This window comes from Eubalaena glacialis, chromosome 14 (genome assembly GCF_028564815.1).
Source record: "Eubalaena glacialis isolate mEubGla1 chromosome 14, mEubGla1.1.hap2.+ XY, whole genome shotgun sequence".
NCBI classification, from domain to species: Eukaryota; Metazoa; Chordata; class Mammalia; order Artiodactyla; family Balaenidae; genus Eubalaena; species Eubalaena glacialis.
In genome coordinates, this window is record NC_083729.1 from 21,455,068 (window position 1) to 21,474,021 (window position 18,954).

General features: G+C 55.0%; 2 protein-coding genes across 3 annotated transcripts in view; both read left to right on the forward strand.

The window, feature by feature from the left end:
- MAPRE3 (microtubule associated protein RP/EB family member 3) overlaps nucleotides 1–5,083 on the forward strand; it is a 48,753-nt gene extending 43,670 nt beyond the window's left edge. Inside the window, exons 2-7 of one of the 2 annotated variants that reach the window (XM_061210504.1) lie at nucleotides 44–171; nucleotides 1,227–1,372; nucleotides 1,967–2,168; nucleotides 3,456–3,610; nucleotides 3,737–3,889; nucleotides 4,131–5,083. In XM_061210504.1, coding sequence (XP_061066487.1) covers nucleotides 51–171; nucleotides 1,227–1,372; nucleotides 1,967–2,168; nucleotides 3,456–3,610; nucleotides 3,737–3,889; nucleotides 4,131–4,199 — 846 coding nt within the window. In that variant the 5' untranslated portion in view covers nucleotides 44–50 and the 3' untranslated portion in view covers nucleotides 4,200–5,083. The remainder of the gene's footprint in view (nucleotides 1–43; nucleotides 172–1,226; nucleotides 1,373–1,966; nucleotides 2,169–3,455; nucleotides 3,611–3,736; nucleotides 3,890–4,130) is intronic. The other variant, XM_061210505.1, reaches the window with a different exon arrangement.
- Nucleotides 5,084–8,931: 3,848 nt separating this feature from the next.
- On the forward strand, nucleotides 8,932–17,342 carry TMEM214 (transmembrane protein 214). Its single transcript, XM_061210559.1, has 17 exons — nucleotides 8,932–9,112; nucleotides 10,109–10,308; nucleotides 10,874–11,024; nucleotides 11,312–11,446; nucleotides 11,694–11,776; nucleotides 12,227–12,332; nucleotides 12,444–12,525; nucleotides 12,807–12,908; nucleotides 13,283–13,424; nucleotides 13,825–13,916; nucleotides 14,213–14,261; nucleotides 14,456–14,569; nucleotides 14,805–14,922; nucleotides 15,451–15,547; nucleotides 15,731–15,899; nucleotides 16,025–16,176; nucleotides 16,396–17,342. The coding sequence occupies exons 1-17, from the start codon at nucleotides 8,968–8,970 to the stop codon at nucleotides 16,520–16,522; spliced, it is 2,064 nt and encodes a 687-aa protein (XP_061066542.1). The 5' UTR covers nucleotides 8,932–8,967; the 3' UTR covers nucleotides 16,523–17,342.
- Nucleotides 17,343–18,954: the final 1,612 nt, after the last annotated feature.

The following is an 18,954-nucleotide window of genomic DNA, read 5'->3' on the forward strand; positions in this document are numbered from 1 at the left end:
AAGGCCCCCAGGGTCTTACCTTGCCTTTCTTCTTTCTTTGCAGCTGGGGTATGGCCGTCAATGTGTACTCCACGTCTGTGACCAGTGAGAATCTGAGTCGCCATGATATGCTCGCGTGGGTCAATGACTCCCTGCACCTCAACTATACCAAGATAGAGCAGCTCTGCTCAGGTGGGAGGCTGGGAATCGGGGGGAAGTGGGCCCTGCTGGGGGGGCAAAGGGGGGTAGGCAGGAGGCAGAACAGCCACCGCGGACAACGTAGCTTGTAACTGGGATTAAGGAGGAGCACTGCAGAGCCCTCAACTAGCCAAAGTGTTTGGAGTTGGGGTAAGGATATAGGGGTCTACGTGGGATGGAAAGAGTAAAAAGCAAAGAGCAGGGGCTTCCCTGGTGGCACAGTGGTTAAGAATCCGCCTGCCAATGCAGGGGGACACGGGTTGGAGCCCTGGTCCAGGAAGATCCCACATGCCACGGAGCAACTAAGCCCGTGCAACACAACTACTGCGCCTGCGCTGTAGAGCCCGCGAGCCTCAACTATGGAGCCCGCGTGCCACAACTACTGAAGCCTGTGCACCTAGAGCCCGTGCTCCACAACAAGAGAAGCCACCACAATGAAAAGACCGTGCACCGCAACGAAGAGTAGCCCCCACTCGCCGCAACTAGAGAAAGCCCGCGCATAGCAACAAAGACCCAATTCAGCCAAAAATAAATAAATAAAATTAATAAATTTATTTTAAAAAAAACCACAGCTTCCTAAGGAGAGGTTAGGTTACTCTGTTAAAAAAAAAAAAAGCAAAGAGCAGGAGAGGCACAGTAAAGGGCTGCAGAAGGGGAGCGGCAGTGGGGACAGGCAGTGAAGCCAGAGGTCACGTGTACCAGGTCCAGCCTAGCCACTCAGGTGGGGGGGAGGGTCCAAATCTCAGCTCTTCTTGTACTGCAACCCTGGACAAGTCACCACACCTCTCTAGGTCTCAGTTTTCCCATCCATGAATGGAGATGACATCAGCTATCTAACCAGGGTTGCTGTTAGGATTAAAGCCCATACATGCAGTGTTTGATATGGTGCTGGTACATAATCGCATCACTGTATGGTAATTGCTCTCACTCTTGGGAAGTCTGGCCCTGGCTCTGGGAACAAAGAGAGAGAAGAGGAGACAGAGAGGTTTGGGGGAGTAGCGCCAGTTGGCCTGGGGAAGTGAAAACGAGCATCTTGTGTTTCTCCACAGGGGCAGCTTACTGCCAGTTCATGGACATGCTCTTCCCTGGCTGTGTGCACTTGAGGAAGGTGAAGTTCCAGGCCAAGCTAGAGCACGAATATATCCACAACTTCAAGGTGCTGCAAGCAGCATTCAAGAAGATGGGTGTTGATAAAGTAGGTGCCTGCGCTCTGAGGGGCCCCGAGGAGCTGTGTGACCCTGGGAAAGAAGATGGCCCGCCAGCCAGGGCAGCAGGGGCTGCTGGGGTCAATCCAGTTCTCACGCCTCTCTCCACCCCGACTCTCCAGGGGGAATGTTCCCCCAGCTCCAGGCTCAGTGGAAAACCCCACAGCTTTGGATATCCCATCCTGATGACATTCCTGTCCCTTTCTCCCCTCTGGACCCTACACCCCAGCACTTGAGCCTCGGTATATTGCTCCTATTAAGTTCCTCCTCTGTAGGGCCCAAGAAAAGCCTCTTGGCTCACTCTACTGCCTCAACGGCCCAGGACCCTGGTTCCAGCAGCCCTCACCCCACAGGCAGGCGCAGCACCAAGGGATGTCTCCCCACACACTTCCTCCTGTGCCTGGAGGAAAGGGCCTGCAGCCTACCCATCTGCTCTGGTGGCACGGGAGGGGGGCGCGGTGGAGAAGGGGGAGGATGCTGCAGCCCAGGGGCTGGCTTTCCTGAGAGCAGTGGCCCTCTCACAGAGAAAGGCAGCCCTGCAGCAGCAGGAGGTTAAAGTTCTCTGCTTCTGTGGTCTATTTCAGATCATTCCTGTAGAGAAATTAGTGAAAGGAAAATTCCAAGATAATTTTGAGTTTATTCAGTGGTTTAAGAAATTCTTTGACGCAAACTATGATGGAAAGGATTACAACCCTCTGCTGGCGCGGCAGGGCCAGGACGTAGCACCACCTCCTAACCCAGGTGATCAGATCTTCAACAAATCCAAGAAACTCATTGGCACAGCAGGTAATGTGCCCGAGCTGGGGGAGGGAGTGTGGGGGGCCGGGCCGGAAGGGCTCTACAGCCAGGAGCGGCCCCTGGGCCACCGGCCCGGCCCTGCCAGCCTAGAGGAGACTGTTGTCACGGAGTTCAGATGACGCCGCCTGCTGCCCGCTTAGACCAGGGGGAGTCACAGTAGGGAGGAGAGGGCTCCAGAGACTGCCACAAAAGGAGAGCCACCGGCACCAGCCAGGGTGGCAGCTGGTGATGGGAGGCCCCGGGGCACCTCCCTCTGTAGCCCGAGCCAACTCCTGTGCCTCGAGATGATGGGGCAGCCCCTGGCTTGGTTCCTCTGTCCAGGTCCATCCAGGCCAAGGGCCTGGGCCGGCACTACAGACTCTTCTTGCCCTCTGCCCACTTGATTCCCCGGGGATGGGAGTTGGCCAAGCTTGACCATATCTTCCCCCATTTCCAAAATCCCACAGCCCTAAGTCCTCAAGAGATGAGTCTCTGGCAACGAGGCTTTGTCTGGGTTCCAGAGGAGAAGGGGAAAAAGCAACAGGGCCTCTGGGGGATGGGAAGGTTGGCGAGAGAAGAGGAGCAGCCCCGCACGCGTCTGAACCCGTCATAGCAGAGCGGCTCCTCTGTGTGTGCTGCTGCCCGCCGGGGCCTGCCCCCACTCCCCTGCTTGCTTTGCATTAGAAGCTCTGTCCTGGGAGCCGCCATAGCTGGAAAATAAGTGGCCACAGCATGCCGGGTGTGCAGGGGAGGAGTGGGGTCCCTGAATCAGGCCCAGCAGAGGGCCCAGAGGCCATCCTGAGGCAGGGGGCCCAGAGGGGCAGGGCCAGGCTTCTGTGGTCTCCTCCAGAAGTCACCCCCGGGGAGGATGGCTGTGGGCTGGGGTACCTGTTAGCAAAGACCCAGCGAGACCCTGTGCCAGCTGCTTTTCCCCAGGCCCCAGCTGTCAGTACAAGAGGGCCCTCAGCCCTCCAGCCCCACTGCCCAAATTTGCCATCCCAGTTCCCTCCTCTCGCCCTCAGGCCTGCTCTCCTCCCTGCCTACACCTTACACTTTCTTTAGTTCCCTGTAGCCCCTGCTCTCCCAGGCTTGCCAGAGGGCCGCCCCGCTGCTGTGGTGTCACGTGTGGCCGTGGCTTGAGGCCTAGATGTAGATGCCCATCCTGAGAGGGAGAGGAGGGGAGGGCGAGAGTGCCTGCCTTTCGCATGGGCCTGCCCCGCAGTCACACCAGGCTGTCTCGTGCCACGTGAGCTGTGGGCTCACGCAGCCCCGATCTGACTTTTCTCCTCTGGGCAGTTCCACAGAGGACGTCCCCCACAGGCCCCAAAAATATGCAGACCTCCGGCCGGCTGAGCAACGTGGCTCCACCCTGCATCCTCCGGAAGAATCCTCCATCAGCCCGAAATGGTGGCCATGAGACCGATGCCCAGATTCTTGAACTCAACCAGCAGGTGAGTGGCGTGGACACTGGCAGCTGAGAAAGCCCCGCCACAAAAGCCAGGCCCCCGGGGCGTCAGGGCGGGAAGGGAGTCCGAGGCAGGGGTCTCTGGCTTGAACACCACCTTCTCCCCGAGCAGCTATTGGATTTGAAGCTGACAGTGGATGGGCTGGAGAAGGAGCGCGACTTCTACTTCAGCAAACTTCGAGACATTGAGCTCATCTGCCAGGAACACGAAAGTGAGAACAGCCCTGTCATCTCGGGCATCATCGGCATTCTCTACGCCACCGAGGTGAGTCCTGCCAGCACCTGCTGAGCCTCCCGCATTCCCGCCGGGCCCTCAGACCAGAAGGGGCCTTGGAGAACGTGGGCCGATGAGGGCAGCCAGCTGAAGTCACCAGCCCAGGGTCTCACAGGGCGTGAGCAGGGGAAGTAGGACAAGAACCTGGGCCCTGGCTCCCAAGCTACCCTCAGGAGTCCGCACCCTCCGCCTGCCTGCCTGCCTCACCACCTCTCCTCCTCCCGCCCTCCAGGAAGGATTTGCACCCCCGGAGGACGACGAGATTGAGGAACACCAACAGGAAGACCAGGACGAGTACTGAGGGCGGCTCCAGCCCTGGCTGACCGCACGGCTGCCGTGCCTCCTCACCCCTCTCCCATGCCCACATTATAATCCTTTCCTGACAGCCAGCTGGCCGGGTGCTTTGTGTCAGTGCCGTGGCCCTGGGGAGCCTGGCGAGCAGGGCTTGGGGGGTGGGGCAGGCGAGCAGGCAGAGGCCCCTCCTCCTGTGGCAGAGGCCCAGTTGGGCGGGATCCCTGCCCACTCCCCACCCCTATTTATTTCCGTGGTCTCTATGCTGTGTCGGCCAACACTTCCCAGGGGGCTGCTGCCACCCACCCCAGCCAGCCGCCTGCTCCCCTGACAGCCAGCAGCTGTATATTTGACAAAGTCATTGGTATATTTTTACTTACTGGATTTTCCTTGCACTTTACCTGTTCTTTTCCCAGGGCTGACAGCACGGGCTCCGGGGCAGCGTGTCTGGCTTGGCCTCCCTTCCCTGTTGCCAGGGCTGTGGCAGGACTCACCGATTCTTATTTATTTTGTCTTTTGACTTCCCAGTAGTTGAGGGAAAGGCTGATGTCAGGAGAGGGGTAGGGTGACTGAGGAGGGGGTGCCTTAGGCCCCGGTGGTCAGGGAGAGTGAGGGGAGCACGTGAGGGATGAAAATGACCTCCTGGCACCAGGCTCGCCCACCCTCGGCCCCCTGCCCCCAGCACCGAAGCCCAGCATTGCCCCGAGGCCCCCAGCTACTCCCCCTGCAGCTTGGTTCATACCACACATTCTCTGCCTGGACCCTCCTGTACGTCTGCCTCCCCTCTGCCCGCCTCCCCAGCCCCTGCCCCTCGGGCCACCCAGCCTGCATATGTGTTCACTTTTATTTAAATAAACTTGTGTGGTAAAAGTCCATACCATATCTCCCTCAACTGAGCCACAGCCTGGCTCTCAGTGCTCTTCTCCTGAGCGACCCCGTCTCCAGAGGCGATGGCCATGGAGCACAGCACCCCTGCCGTCCTCCCTCGGGCCCAGAAACCACCACTGGCTTAGCCTCAAGAGCCCAGCTCTGACCTAGCCCCCATCTCCCAATGCTGATGCCCGGGCTTTAAGGGCTTGCCGTTCCCTGAAGAGGAACAAAGTTCAGGGCCATGGCTGTGACGATGGGCAGCCCAGTAAAGCAGCTGTGGGGTAACAGGGGGCCCTGGCTGAGAGGTGCTTTGTTTCAGTCCCCTTTGGGCCAGTATGACTGCATATTGTCCCCCACCCTTGTCAAAGCTCATACGCCCCACAACAGTGATCCAGCTGCGGACAAGGGCTCATGTGACAGAGCTGAGTGGGCTACAAAGAGCAACGGCTCGAAGGACTGAAGCCCAGAAGGAAAGCAATGTCCAAGGGGCTCCTTCCACAGAACAGGCTCTAACGGGAGCCGGGAGCCGGGAACTCTCTCACATCCTCCGCACAGCCCTGCAATCCTGGTGTGTGCCGGCCAAGGGCCATGATAACCAGTGTCCTGGAGGCCCCGAGGGCGCTGAAATGCATGTGGATACCGGGCCCATTCAAACAGAGCCTTGGCTGTCATCTAGAACAGTCCCTCATTTACTGATGAAAGGACTGAGAACAACATGTGACATGACTTGCTCAAGGTGGTAAAAAACTAGACTAGAACTGAGACCTCCTGACTCAGGGTTCAGGGCTCATTCCCAAAGACCACAGAGGTGTGACCTCCAGAACATTTTCTAGCTTCAGACTAGCCCTGGTAGATGTTTCCTTGCCATCCTGAGTATGCCTGAGATACTATGGGGATTGTGTTTCTTCCATGGCCCTGCTCCATGACCCTCCTTCCAGACTGCCACCATTTCTCAGATGACTCCAGTTATAAGCCTGAAATAAGCAAACCGTGTCTGTTCGTTCCTCATTCACTTCACTTCCTCCATTTGACTCCCACCCCCACGCACAGAGACTTCTGATCTTATTCTGTTTTTCTTCTCCAACAAGTTCCCTGCCTCCATTTATTTATCATTATGACTTTTAATTCCTGTGCCTAATTTTAAAAGGCTTTTCCCCCCACCATTCCAGGTAGATATAGTAAAAGGATAAGGTAGTTTCTCTGCGTTGCCCAGTGTTCATTTTCAGGCCGAGACCTCACCCTGCTGGTTAAGTGGGTGTGGTAGACAGAATAACACCTCCCCCGAGATGTCCACGTCATAATCCCCAGAACCTATGGATATGTTAGGTTACATGGTGAAGGGGAATTAAGCTGCAGATGGAATTAAATTGCTAATCAGTTGACCTTAAAATAAGGAGAGTATCCTGGATTATTCAGGTGGGCCCAGGGTAATTGCAAGGGTCCACAAAATTGGGGCAGGGGGCAGGAGGTCAGAGTGATGCAATCTGAGGAGGACTTGACCCCCTGTTGCTGACTTTGAAGATGGAAGGGAGCTATGAGCGAAGGAATTCGGTCAGCCTCTAGAGGCTGGGAAAGGCAAGGAAACAGCTTCTCCGCTAGAGCCTCCACAATGGACCACTGCCCTGCAGACACCATATTTAGCCCAGTGAGACCCTGACAGACTTCCCCTTCCAGAACTGTAAGATTAGAAGTTTGTGTTGTTTTAAGCCAGTAAGTTTGTGGCAATTTGTTACAGCAGCAATAGGAAACTAATACAGTGGGTCAAACTGCTTCAGTGAGCTCACTCTTCTTCTCGCCTCCACACTGGACACCCACCCGTCCTCCTCTTTTGATTCTTCCCTCAAACCCCATGGGTACCTGCCTGAGCCCACCTCCATGGCTAGTGTCCAAGGCTGCTCTTTGAACACCCAGAGCTCAAAGATGTGAAGCCACTGCCTCCTTCCCAATGTCTGCAACATTTAAGATGGTGAACCATAATTTTCTGTTTACATAGTTGTCTCCCACACAAGCTTCGAGTTCCTCTCAAGCAAGTGAGGTGTGTCCTCTAGCCCCACCTAGCACTGTGCTAGGTGCTTAGGTAGAGAAGAAGGTGCTTTGGAAATGCTACTGGATAAGTAAGTGAATGACTTCTATCCCTTAGATGCCAAGTTACAACAGATGACCTGCCAGACTATTCTAAGGAAAGATAGGAAATAAAGCCCCTCCCTTTCTATATATTTCCACCATGGAGCACCCCCCTTCTTTGCCTCTATGGAAAGCCTGTTCTGTTTCTCTTCCAAAAACAGTGTCTCTTCTGTGACCATACATGTGACACAGAAGAGGTGGAACAAAGAGAAGACAGTGTCTGAGTAGAGCTAAACCAATGGTCTGAAAAAAATGAATTGATTAATGATCAGCTCAAGTATGTTCCTTGCCAAAAGCACTGCATCTCAGAGGCAAAGTCAGCTATGGTCAGGCCTGAAGGGGCTGGAGGGCAGGCAGAAGGAGGCAGCAAGAGCCGGTTATATCCCCCTTCCTGCCTTTCCCCCACCAAATCCCATCCTTCACATATCCCCATTTAGCTTTCCAAAAGCAGATGTGCCACCTTCCTACTGGCTTCCCAGGGTCTGGAGGGCAAAGTCCGAATTTGGCAGGCAAGGCCCATGGCATATGGGCTCAGATCCCTTTCCAACCGCATCCCCTCCAAAATCCCTTAAGCACTGTCACATTTGAACTACTTCCAGTCTCCCAGCCTTGCCACGCTGTGTCCCACCTCTAGGCCTCTGCTTAAATCAATAAATCCATACAACTGGCCTGTTCTCTCCACTTGTCCTAATCCCCAGCCAATGAAAATTTGCCCATTCCTCAGGACCCATCTCAAGTGCCATCTCCTTCAAGAAGCCTTCTCTAATCTCCTTCCTAAAGGAATTCATCACTCCCTAAGCTATTCATCCTGTGGGAAACTGAACTCTATTAGTTCTTACTATAAGGGCTTGCCTGTCTTGTTCCTCAGTATGGCAGGTGTGAATCTCGTCCTCAAATGTAGGAGTGTACATGAAATAGCACATTTCCTTAATCGTGATAGATCCCTTCCAGTTCACCTTCGCTCGTCCTCCCCTGCTGGGATGCTTCAAGTTTTGAGGTCTCACGTGATACTACAAGCCTGGCAGAAGGCCCTCGGGAGATAGTGGATGTCTGAGCGGTAACCTGTTTGAGTGGTTCCCCGGGTCTGCAGCTCTCTATCCCTTCCCTGCCACATCTGGGACTTGGGAGTGACTCTTGTGGTGGGAGTCAGAGTCTGTTCTTTCCCATTGCCTGCAAGGGGAAACCCAGCGCTGGCTGTACCAGGGCCCCAGACTTTTCTGTGCCTCCTACCAGAAGGACTCTCCGCTCTCCACTTCCTGCCCTCCAAATACTGCCTCTTCCCTCAAGCTCCATCCTCTTCCTTGTTCCTTCAGAACAGATTTTTATAGCTCATTAAACCCAAAGTTTAATCACTAGCAACAGAAAAACTAGCACTTTCCTACAAGGAAGGAAGCATTTTATCTTCAAACTCTCCTGGGAGATGAGGAGAACTATTTTCATTCCATCTTTCTTGCACAACTAGAAAGGAAAGAAAAACAGAAACAGTTAGATTTCCACCAAGTCACCCAATGCTTTCACATTTTGCTCAATAAAAGTTGTCTGAATGCAAAAGCCTCTCATCTCAACATCTTTGCCTGGCTGTTGTTTTGCTGCGAAAAGGCCCTGACGCCAACCCGACCCCTAGAGTGGGAGAACCAGGCAAACACGAAAGACTACAAGTCCCAGGCCGCCTTGCGGGTGGCGTCACGCGCCGTGAGGCCCTGCGGGGAGACGTGGCAGAGCGCTGCGCGTCCGCGCCGGACCGGAAAGCCCAGGGAGGTGGCCGTGGCGGGAGGGTTGGAGCCATGTCGGCCAGGACGGCGGGTGGGGGCCGCTGGGAGGTGGTGAAGAAGGGGCGGCGGCCTGGGGCCGGCGGCAGTGGTAAAGGCGGCGGAGGGGACCGCCGGGCGCTCGGGGAGGCGAACGGCGTGTGGAAGTACGACCTGACCCGTGAGTACCCACCCGGCCCGCCGCGCCTGCCGCCGCCGCCCGGCCCCGGGCCTGCCCCCGCGGGTGGTAGCGAGCAGCTACCCGAGCCCAGAGGGTCAAAACACCCCCGGGCTCCTGGAGGCTCGAGCTCTCCTGCCGATCGGAACCTCCCAGTTCAGCCGGCGCCACCCTGGCGTTGCCTATTTTGAGCCTCACGGGAGGTAGACAGCGCGAGGGAAGTCGCTGTCCTTACCTCTCAAATGAGTAAACTGAGGCCCAGCGAAGTTAGATGCCTTGTCCAGGATCACATGTCAGAGGGGACCGGGATTCCGGTCTTCGGACGCTCAGCTGACTGCACATACGCCCTACCAGCTGTTCCCGGGCCCTGGCCTGGCCTCTCCGGGCAGGTGTCCGAGAGGTGCGGAGAGGCATCCTGGTTCATCATACACGGTGCCCCCTCCTTAAGTAACCAGCAGGTCGGGGGTGGGCGTGGGGACTGGGACACACACGAGGCCCTGCACTGGGAGAAATGACCCACCACACACTGTCCACACCCACCAAGTATTATTCTAAGTGGTGCCGGTTTCCTCAAAGCCTCCTGGAGGAGTGGAGAAAGCTTGCCACTTGTTGATTATAGAGTTGTCACATCTGAACCAAAAGGAACTGGGGTAGAACCAAGATGGAAAAATCCTGACCTCCCAGACTAGTAGCCATTCAACAAAGAAGCCAGCCCTCTGTCTCCCACCCCCGGCCACCGATTCTCACATACTCTGATTTCCTAATAAAGAAACGCCTCATCTTTGTGAAAGAGCCCATGAACTCACGAGCTGTGATTACTGAAGAAGCAGCCAGGAGCGCTCCCTGCCCTGCTCCTTAAGCAGGACAGCAAGAAGGGGCTTTGAGGCGGGATCCTCCCTGGAGATGAATTAGGTGACAGTGTGGAGGAAGGGACCACTGTTCCTGTGAGGTCCTCCTGACTCAGGGCTGCCCCCCTTTCTCTGCCTGTCATTACCCCAGCTCCAATCCAGACGACAAGCACCCTGTATGAGCGGGGCTTTGAGAAAATCATGAAGCGGCAGAATAAGGAGCAGGTTCCACCCCCTGCCGTGGAGCCTAAGAAACCCGGCAACAAGAAGCAGACTAAGAAGGTGGCCACGCTCACCAACCAGAACCAGAAGCAGGGCCGCTTTCGCAGCCTGGAGGAGGCACTGAAAGCTGTGAGTGTGTCTAGACTTTAGGCAGGGCAAGAATGAGGACTCGAGGAGTAGAGAAAATGAGAGGAGCGGGAGGGCGACAGGCGGCTGAGGGACCTGTGGAATGTGGGACATTGCTGGCTGAGAGGAGACGTTCAGGAAAGGATGGAAACCCCACGGGGTACAGTGTTTGCACTTAGGATGGAAAGGAAATACGTTTATAGAGACACATAGATTAGTGAGAGGAGAGCCTTGAAAATCCAGAGATACAGGGAGGATTTAGAAAAACGGCTTGTGGTTCCTCTCCACAAGGAAGGAGTGATCTTTCATTTTCCATCTAGTCTTCTGTTTTTCCCCTTGAACATGTGAAGGGCCCAAGAGTATTAGTCCTTGAGATCAGCAATTGCAGCTGTCATGTTCTCTGTTTCCTAAAGATCTGGATTCAGCAAAAGTGTGGCATTCCACATACTTTCGTTTAAAAGCAGAAACCCTTTGTTCTTCCTACCACCACCTAGTTCAGCCATTTTCCCACCTCTACCCCATTACTCTGTACCCACAACTCACCATGAGGGGCCTGTGTCCCTGGCAGCTGGACCTGGCAGCTCTGCAGAAGGAACTGGACAAGAGCCAAAGCGTGTTCTCTGGGAACCCATCTGTGTGGTTGAAGGACCTGGCCAGCTATCTCAACTACAAGCTCCAAGTACCTCCAAGTGAACCCACACTAAGCCAGCATACTCACGGTTAGTTCTCCAGACAAGTTCAAGAAAATTCTGAAAGGGCTGTGCGTAAGCACATTACTTAGTAACTGAGCCCAATGCCCCCTACTGCATTGATTTACATGGGTGATTTCAGCTGTTCTCAAATCATCATGGCTTAAAAGTTTCCGGACCTCATTGAAATAGGGAGGATGCCAGCCACAGTGCAGTGACCTCTGCCTCCACTTACCGTTCTCAGGGGGCAAACCAGAGCTCTCAGAGCTGGCAGAGGCTTCTGGTCCTAGCACTCATATGAGGCCTATCGGCCGCAGATTATCCCTACAGCCTGGTGAGCCGGGAGCTGCGTAGGATCATCCGAGGGCTACTGGCGAAGGCAGCGGAGTCTCTGGAGCTCTTTTTTGACCACTGTCTATTCACCATGCTACAAGAGCTGGATAAGACACCAGGTGAGAGGGGCCCGTGAGGAATAGCCCAGTCCCATCTGGGGAGCCTACCCCCTTTTTCCTGCTTTGAGAGTAGTTGGGTGGTTCCGTTTCAGCAGAGAAACGTGCTAACCTCAACACTCTTTTGGAAAAGGAGGAGGATGTAAGGACTCGCTGGGCCTGGGTTCTGGGCTCTCAGCTGTCAAAAGGGAGGTTACAGGTTTGGGATGCTGATTAGTATATGTAGGTCTGAGAATGTATATCTCTCCAGGGGAGTCACTACACGGTTACCGCATCTGTATCCAGGCCATTCTGCAGGACAAGCCCAAGATCGCCACCATGAACCTGGGCAAGGTGAGCTCGGGGTTGTGGTGGGGACATCGGGAGGCTAGGACTGGGGAGGCTGGGCGGAATCTACACTGTTAGACCCAATTAAGGGATAGTGGGAGGTCCTGTAAGACAAATGATCACGGCTAACACTGTTAGCGCTTACTGTGTCTACTTTGTACATTATATGAGGTAGGTACTGCTGTTATTCCCATTTTGTAGATGAGAAGATTGAGCCACAGAGGGGTTCAGTAACTTTCATAGAGTTGGTCAACTAGTAAGTGGCAAGTATGGGTGAAGGCCACAGCCTGGTGCCGGAGCCTGTGCTCTGAATCACTCCACCACGCTACCGTGCTGCTGCACTGTCCCTCAGCCTGTCCCTCCTCTCCCAGTTGACATCTCTCTTCCTCCCTGGCTTTGGGGGTGCTCCTGGTGCTCTGCCCTATCCCAACCTGTCTCCCCCACCGGTCTCCTCAGTTCCTGGAACTGCTGAGGTCCCACCAGAGCCGACCAGCAAAGTGTCTGACCATCATGTGGGCCCTGGGTCAAGCAGGTTTTGCCAATCTCACGGAGGGACTGAGAGGTAACGAGGAAGTGGAGAAGGAAGAGGGAGGTTTTGGGGCCAGGAAGTTGCTCTTTAATGTTCCCAGTGGATCCAGGCCTGAGGCTTCCTCCCTGACCTTTGTCTCCACAGTGTGGCTGGGGATCATGCTGCCTGTGCTGGGCATCAAGTCTCTGTCTCCCTTCGCCATTGCATACCTGGATCGGCTGCTCCTGTGAGTAACGGCAGGGAACAGCAAGGCCAAGGCCCAGGGCGTTTTCCAGTGGCTATTTCAGCAAAATGGGGTGCTGTGATCCTGGTTTCCGTAGATGTGAGGAAAATCAGGACCAGCTCCTCCCAACTCAGAATGTGATGGTGAAGAAGGAAAGGGAGGGAGCCAGGAAGGGGAGGGGGATGGGGTAGAGTGTATGCCCTTTTTCTTAGATGTTATTCTTAGCTGGGTCCATGGCCCGGGCAGGTGGTCCCCAACAAGCCTGTTTCTTTCTTCCCCCACAGGATGCACCCCAACCTCACCAAAGGCTTTGGCATGATTGGCCCCAAGGACTTATTCCCACTTCTGGACTTTGCCTATATGCCCAACAACTCCCTGACTCCCAGGTAGGGCTGCCCTGGGCACACCTGCTGTGAAGGATCCCAGCAGAGGGTTAGGAGCGGACAATATATGTCCCTTCCCCTCCAGCCACTCTAGATCTGAGATTATCAACCTGCAAGTACAAGGGATCATTGAACCCCTGGAATTATATGGGCCCTCAAATGTGATTGGCATGTGGGCATTTTCCTGGGGAGGGGACCCATGACTCTGAGCAGATTTTCCAAGAAGTCTCCGAGTCTAGAAAGATGCGGGATCATCACAAGGCCCTTCACGACTGCCCGCCTTGGGCAGGGTGTGGGCTCTGAGGCAGGCAGAAGGGACACAGCGCACAAATCCATTTAGAGCCTGTGCCTGGCTCTCCTCTCAACCCCCTCCACAGCCTGCAGGAGCAGCTGTGTCAGCTCTACCCGCGACTGAAGGTGCTGGCATTTGGGGCGAAGCCGGAATCCACCCTGCATACCTACTTCCCCTCCTTCCTGTCCAGAGCCACCCCTAGCTGCCCTCCGGAGATGAAGAAAGAGGTGAGGAAATGGTGGGAGGCTCCTTTTTCCTTCCCAGGGGCCTGCTACAGAGGTCCTTATCTGCTGACAAAGGCCCTGCTTCAGGGAGCCCGTTTTCTGGGCATCCCCTTAGCTCACTCCTGACAGCCGCCTGCCCGGCTCTCTCATGCTCTGCCCTCAGAAGAACGGACCTGAAAAGAGGCACATTCAGGTCTGGCCGGTCTCTGATATCCTGCCCCTTGCAGACAAGTGAACTTGGAGCGCAGGAGCCCTGGCCTCCCCCTTCACAGCCTCTCGGAGAGTTTTGGGGTATGGGCACAGTTTCTCCACCCTTTAGGGTGGATGTGTTGCCCGGAGGGCCTCACTTAGGAGAGGGGGATTACCTCCCGGCAGTCTCTCCCTTGTCCTGTCCCCGGTGCAGCTCCTGAGCAGCCTGACCGAGTGCCTGGCGGTGGACCCCTTCAGCACCGGCGTCTGGAGGCAGCTGTACCCCAAGCACGCGTCACAGTCCAGGCAGGTGGGGGTGGGGGGGTCCCCTGCCCCGATCCACACAGAGAAGCCTTAACGCACGCCTCCTGCTGTGTCCCTGTCCTAGAAGCAGAAGGGGGACGTTTGTCACTGTTGTTCAGGCTCATGCCCCTCAAGTTCAGTGGGAACATTGCTGGGAGGCCTCTAGGAAGCTGCTCCTCTGCAGGGGGCGGGGGGGGTGGATATCTTTCAGCCTGAAGGAGCGGGGCCTCATGGAGGACAGGGGGGTGGAAGGGGCCAAGTGGGCCTCCTGATTGGAAGGGGTTGTGCTTTCCCCACAGCCTGCTGCTGGAGCACTTGCTCAGGTCCTGGGAGCGGATTCCCAAGAAGGTAAGGAGCTGGGAGGACGTGGCAGGCTGAGCCTCACCTGAGTTCTGGGTTCATACCCCTCAGCCACTGTCCCCCCTTTCTGAGAAGGTGCTCTGTTAGCACACCTGGCATGGAAAACGAAGCAGAGTGGAGGCTCAGGGTTCCCTCCTGGGCCAAATCTTACGATCTCAGCCTAAACTTTTCTTACCCTATAGACACAGAAGTCTTTGCAAGAAACCATTCAGTCCTTCAAGCTTACCAACCAGGATCTGCTAGGGAAGGGCAGCTGCAGCAACCAGGATGTCATCGCCTGTGACGCGGCCTGCAAGGTGCCAGCACCCAGCCCTCCCCCAGCCCCACAAACTGTTCTGCGTCGCTGTCTCAGCACACCCTGGGGTGGGCCTGTATCCCATTCCTGCCCCACCTGTCCCTGGAGCCCACACTACCTCCTGGGTAATGTGAGGGCCGGATCCTCTCCCTGGAAGGCCTAGCTCGAGGCCTGCCTTACGAGGCAAGGAGCAGCCCCTCTCCCTTCTGACCACTGCTCCCTACCCCTTCTCCTAGAGTCTGTTGCAGCAGGCACGGGGCTTCTGGCTGCCCTGGACGCGGCTACTCGTGTTGGTGCTGGTCTTTGCCATAGGTTTCCTGTGCCATGACTTCCGGTCACACAGCTCTTTCCAGGGTAAGCAGGGATTGGCAGGCAAGAGAGATAGCCTGGGGTTCTCTATGGGGACACAGAGCTGGATGTAGCACTCCCCGCCCCCAACACAATCCAGAACAAACACTTTTCTGACAGATGTTTCTGTCACACCTCAGATCAGACAGGTGCTTTGCAGTATAGAAATGCTTGCATATTCATGGTCTCATTTAAGTAGATGTTATCTTGTTTTTAACTTCTGAGGAAATTGAGGCTCAGAAAGATTTACCAAATAGCTAAAATACAGCTAGGAAGTAGAAAGGCCGACCCTCAAACCCGAGGCTTCTTGACGCCTAAGCCCAGGGCTCCACCTGGCTGCACCCTTCTTGCTCCCCTGGCCTGCATCCTCCCTCCGTGTGTGCTCCAGAGCAGACTGGAGGCAGCTCTGCAGCCCCAGGAGCACACTGAGTTCTGCCCCGTCCCTCACTGGGTCTGCTCTGGGGCCTGTAGTGTCTGTCTCTCCGGTCCCTTCCCCGCTCACCTCCCAGCTCACCCGAGGCCCCCTTTTCTCAGCCTCCCTTTCTGGCCGGTTGCTTCATTCATCTGGTGTCTTGCCTGCTGTCCAACAAGCATGTACCAAGATCTACTCCTACAGCCTGCAAGGCTACAGGTGAGCACCTCCTGGGGAGGGGTGGGCTGGGAGAGAGAGGGCTTGCGTGTTCAGGCATTGACAATCAGTGGGAAGTGATGGTGGTTTTCCTTTCCCAAGGCCTCCTTTGCCCCAGCTGTTCTTGGGCCAAATTGCCTGGGAAAACTCAGAGACCTCCTTCCTCCCCTGTGTCTTCTCCTACAGCTGGCTGGAGGAGACATTGCCGGCCTGGGGCTCCCACTTGCTGACCATGGTGAGGCCCAGCTTGCAGCTGGCCTGGGCCCACACCAATGCCACAGTCAGCTTCCTTTCTGCCCACTGTGCCTCCCACCTTGCCTGGTTGGGTGACAGCCTCACCAGCCTTTCCCAGAGGGTAAGCCAGAGACAGGGAGGTCAGAGAAGGCTGCTCTCGCCAGGGGCTGAGTTCTTGGGAAGGTGCAGCCCCGTGTGGACTGCATTCCCTGGCCACTCTAATCCCGTCCATTCTCCGCGGTCCAGCTACAGATCCAGCTCCCTGATGCCCTGAACCAGCTGCTCCGTTCTCTGAGGGAGCTGCTCCTGTTTCTTTACCAGAGCGTCCTGCTGCCCACGTGGCACATGCTGCTTGAGGCCCTGGCCCGCGTCCAGGAGCACTGCCACGAGGCGTGCAGGTGAGACCCTCGCCCAGGGCACCAGCAGGAGGCCCGTGGCCACACGCCCTTTCTCCAGGGACAAGGCTTCTCTGTTGAGTCTCTCGCTCTGCCCTGGCCCCTGCTCATCCCTTGGCCACTTTGGGATAGGGGTTGTGAGTGTGAGCTACAGCCCTGTGACTTGACGCAGCTGCACATCACCGCTTTCCAACCTCCACAAATGTTCTGCTTTCCTCCCAGAGGTGGGGTGACCTGGGACTGCGTGAAGACACAGCTCAGTGAGGCTGCCCACCGGACCTGGCTCTGCCTACAGGACACCACAGTGGCCTTCTTGGACTGGGCATTTGCCATGATATCCCAGCAGTAGGCCCTGCCTCCCTGGCTCCTGGGTTCTGTCTGGAGCAGACCATCTGAGACTGCTGGCGGGGAGAGGGTGGCAGTTCTGCATGGGAGTCTTTGTTACGTGGTGCCTAAGTTCTGTCTCCTAGGCAAGTGGTTGGCTGCCTCTGCCTCAGTTCTTCCACTTTGGCAGCAGCTGAGCCGAGGGGTATCTCAGCCTCCTACCCACGATTCCACTGAGCACTGCTCTGCCCGATTGCACCTAGCTCCCAGCCTCTGTCCTCGGGCTGGTAGCCTCTCTTGCCTCCTCTCTTGTCTCCTGCTCTCCACTTCCTTCTGTGTCATTCCTGAAGCCTCAAACAGCTCACCTCCAAAAAGGTGGGACTCCAGCAAGTGGTTTCTGCCTTCTTCAGACAAATGATTCCCAGACTTCAGCCGCAGCAGAAAAAAGAAAGGGGCCTCCAGAAGAATCCAGAAGAATATAGCACCTCAGTGGGTGGCAGCAGCTTCACCTCTACCCACACCCTGGGTGTGGCTGTCAGTGGACATGGAGGCCTGGGTGGAAAGGCCTCTCACCTCAAAATGCTCAACTTAGGTCCTTCAAGGCCCCTCACTGCCCCTTCCACTGTGGTCCTACTTCCTCACTCTCCATTCCCCTTCAGTGCTGGGGGGTCTCTGCCTCAATGTTCAGCCTTTCTCTGCTGCCCACGCCTACCATCTGTCTGGAGAGCAGAGCCCAGGTAGTCATGTGCCTCGGGCCCAGGGAACCTTCCAGCAGTCTGTTGAGACAGGATGTGGCCCATGGGTATGCATGCTCGGTGGAATAAAGGACACAGGTTTGATTTCTAGCTTTCCTCTGTGCCTCTTCATACAGGAATTCCTATAGTTGTGGACAGGAGGACAAAATTGGAGCACCTGCACATTCTTTAGCCCCCTGCCCTCCTGAAGGTTATAGCCGCTGGCTGTAATTGAGCTTCTGGCAAGGAAAGCCCATTCTAAAGTTTGGCCTGTCGAGGGTTCTAGACACACTCTTGCTCATGTATTGTCTCACTTGTCCCTGTGATTCACGTCCCAGGATTTGCCTTGGTAGCTTGAGCGTTTTATGCTTGGAAAAGTTGGGGAGAGTCTCCTAGAGGAATTCTTGGCCAGTGATCAGAGGGTGTCTCCTTCGTTCCCAGGACCTTAATTTATTAATTGGTTCATTTTATAGGCAGTGAGTGAAAGGTTTAGAACTCCAAGAGTCAAGGGTTTAATCACCAAAGTCCCTTTTAATTTTTGACTTGAGACTGTAATAATTAGTCAGCTAACTGCGTGGGTTTTCGGTTCTCACCTCAAGCTTCTTTCCTTGAATGTTTCAAAAAATATAAGCAGTACTAGAGGTGCACTGCCCGCTCCAACTTCCATGGGCTGGTTTCTGCTTCCATCATAAACACCTGAGATGACCAGCAGGGGTGATGGCCAGCTGCCACTTTCCCTTTCACGGGCTGCCCTGAGATGCTGCCTCCATTTCCAGCAGCAAGATTATAAAGAAGCAAGCATAGAAAAATCTTGACACAAGGTGAGGTCGTGAGGACTATAGCATCTCACATTTTTGTTCTCTTGTTAGGATGTGACTACATTACCACATTGGGAAGAACCCTGCTCTTCTAGTGGCAGTCAGCCATGACCATTTTTCCCAGAAAAAAAGAAACCCCGCCTGGCAAAGGACCAAGGTTTAGGACTGCTAGGCAGGACTGTCCAAGGGCCCCAAGACATGTTGCATTGCCTCAGTTCTTCCTTACCAGTCAGATGGGTTCAACTCAAGAGTAGTGAATCCTTGTTAACTGTCCTGTATTCAAGGCAAATTGAAGAAAGGGGGCTGGTGTGAGCTTGGGTTGGCATGAGCGCAGGACCAGTAAAATGATAACACTCTGTCCTACTGACATTCAGTCCAGCCAAGGCTGCTGAACTGGATTTTCATTCTAGCAACTCAGAGAATCCCACTTATAAGTGCTTCATTGGTCTCTAATGTGTGTACTATTTCTGCCTTGTTAGGTTCATTTAATCTCTGACATATGATCCTGGGATGCAACATTTTTCTTTAACTCAGGTAAACTGGGGCCTCCACAGCCTCTCACAGGGACACTGACACCTTAATTGGCTTTATTCAATAGACAGAGTGGTTTGACCTGATACTGGAATTGTCAGAATTTTTCCTCTGTCAGTAGTCCAACACTGTACCTGCTGTCCATTAAAGCTAGACCAGACATCCAGATGTTTCACTTTAGCAGAACTGTCAACGAACAGGAATCCAAGCTGAGCCAGTTAGTTGAACCAGTATGGACTGGTGGAGTACACTGATGCCGGCAGGCGGGCAATCACACTGATAATTGGTGTTATTGGAAGTAAACTGACACCTGAAAGATCACTTCTAGACATTTTAACTTTACTTTTCACACACAGGTGGAGTTTTACAGAGAA

Bases quoted from the DNA above. Each gene is read 5' to 3' on its own strand.
- TMEM214 (XM_061210559.1), top strand. From the start codon at position 8,968: ATGTCGGCCAGGACGGCGGGTGGGGGCCGCTGGGAGGTGGTGAAGAAG. The intron at 9,113-10,108 runs GTGAGTACCCAC...TCATTACCCCAG, and splicing joins GTGGAAGTACGACCTGACCC to CTCCAATCCAGACGACAAGC. The intron at 11,025-11,311 runs GTTAGTTCTCCA...TATCGGCCGCAG, and splicing joins ACTAAGCCAGCATACTCACG to ATTATCCCTACAGCCTGGTG.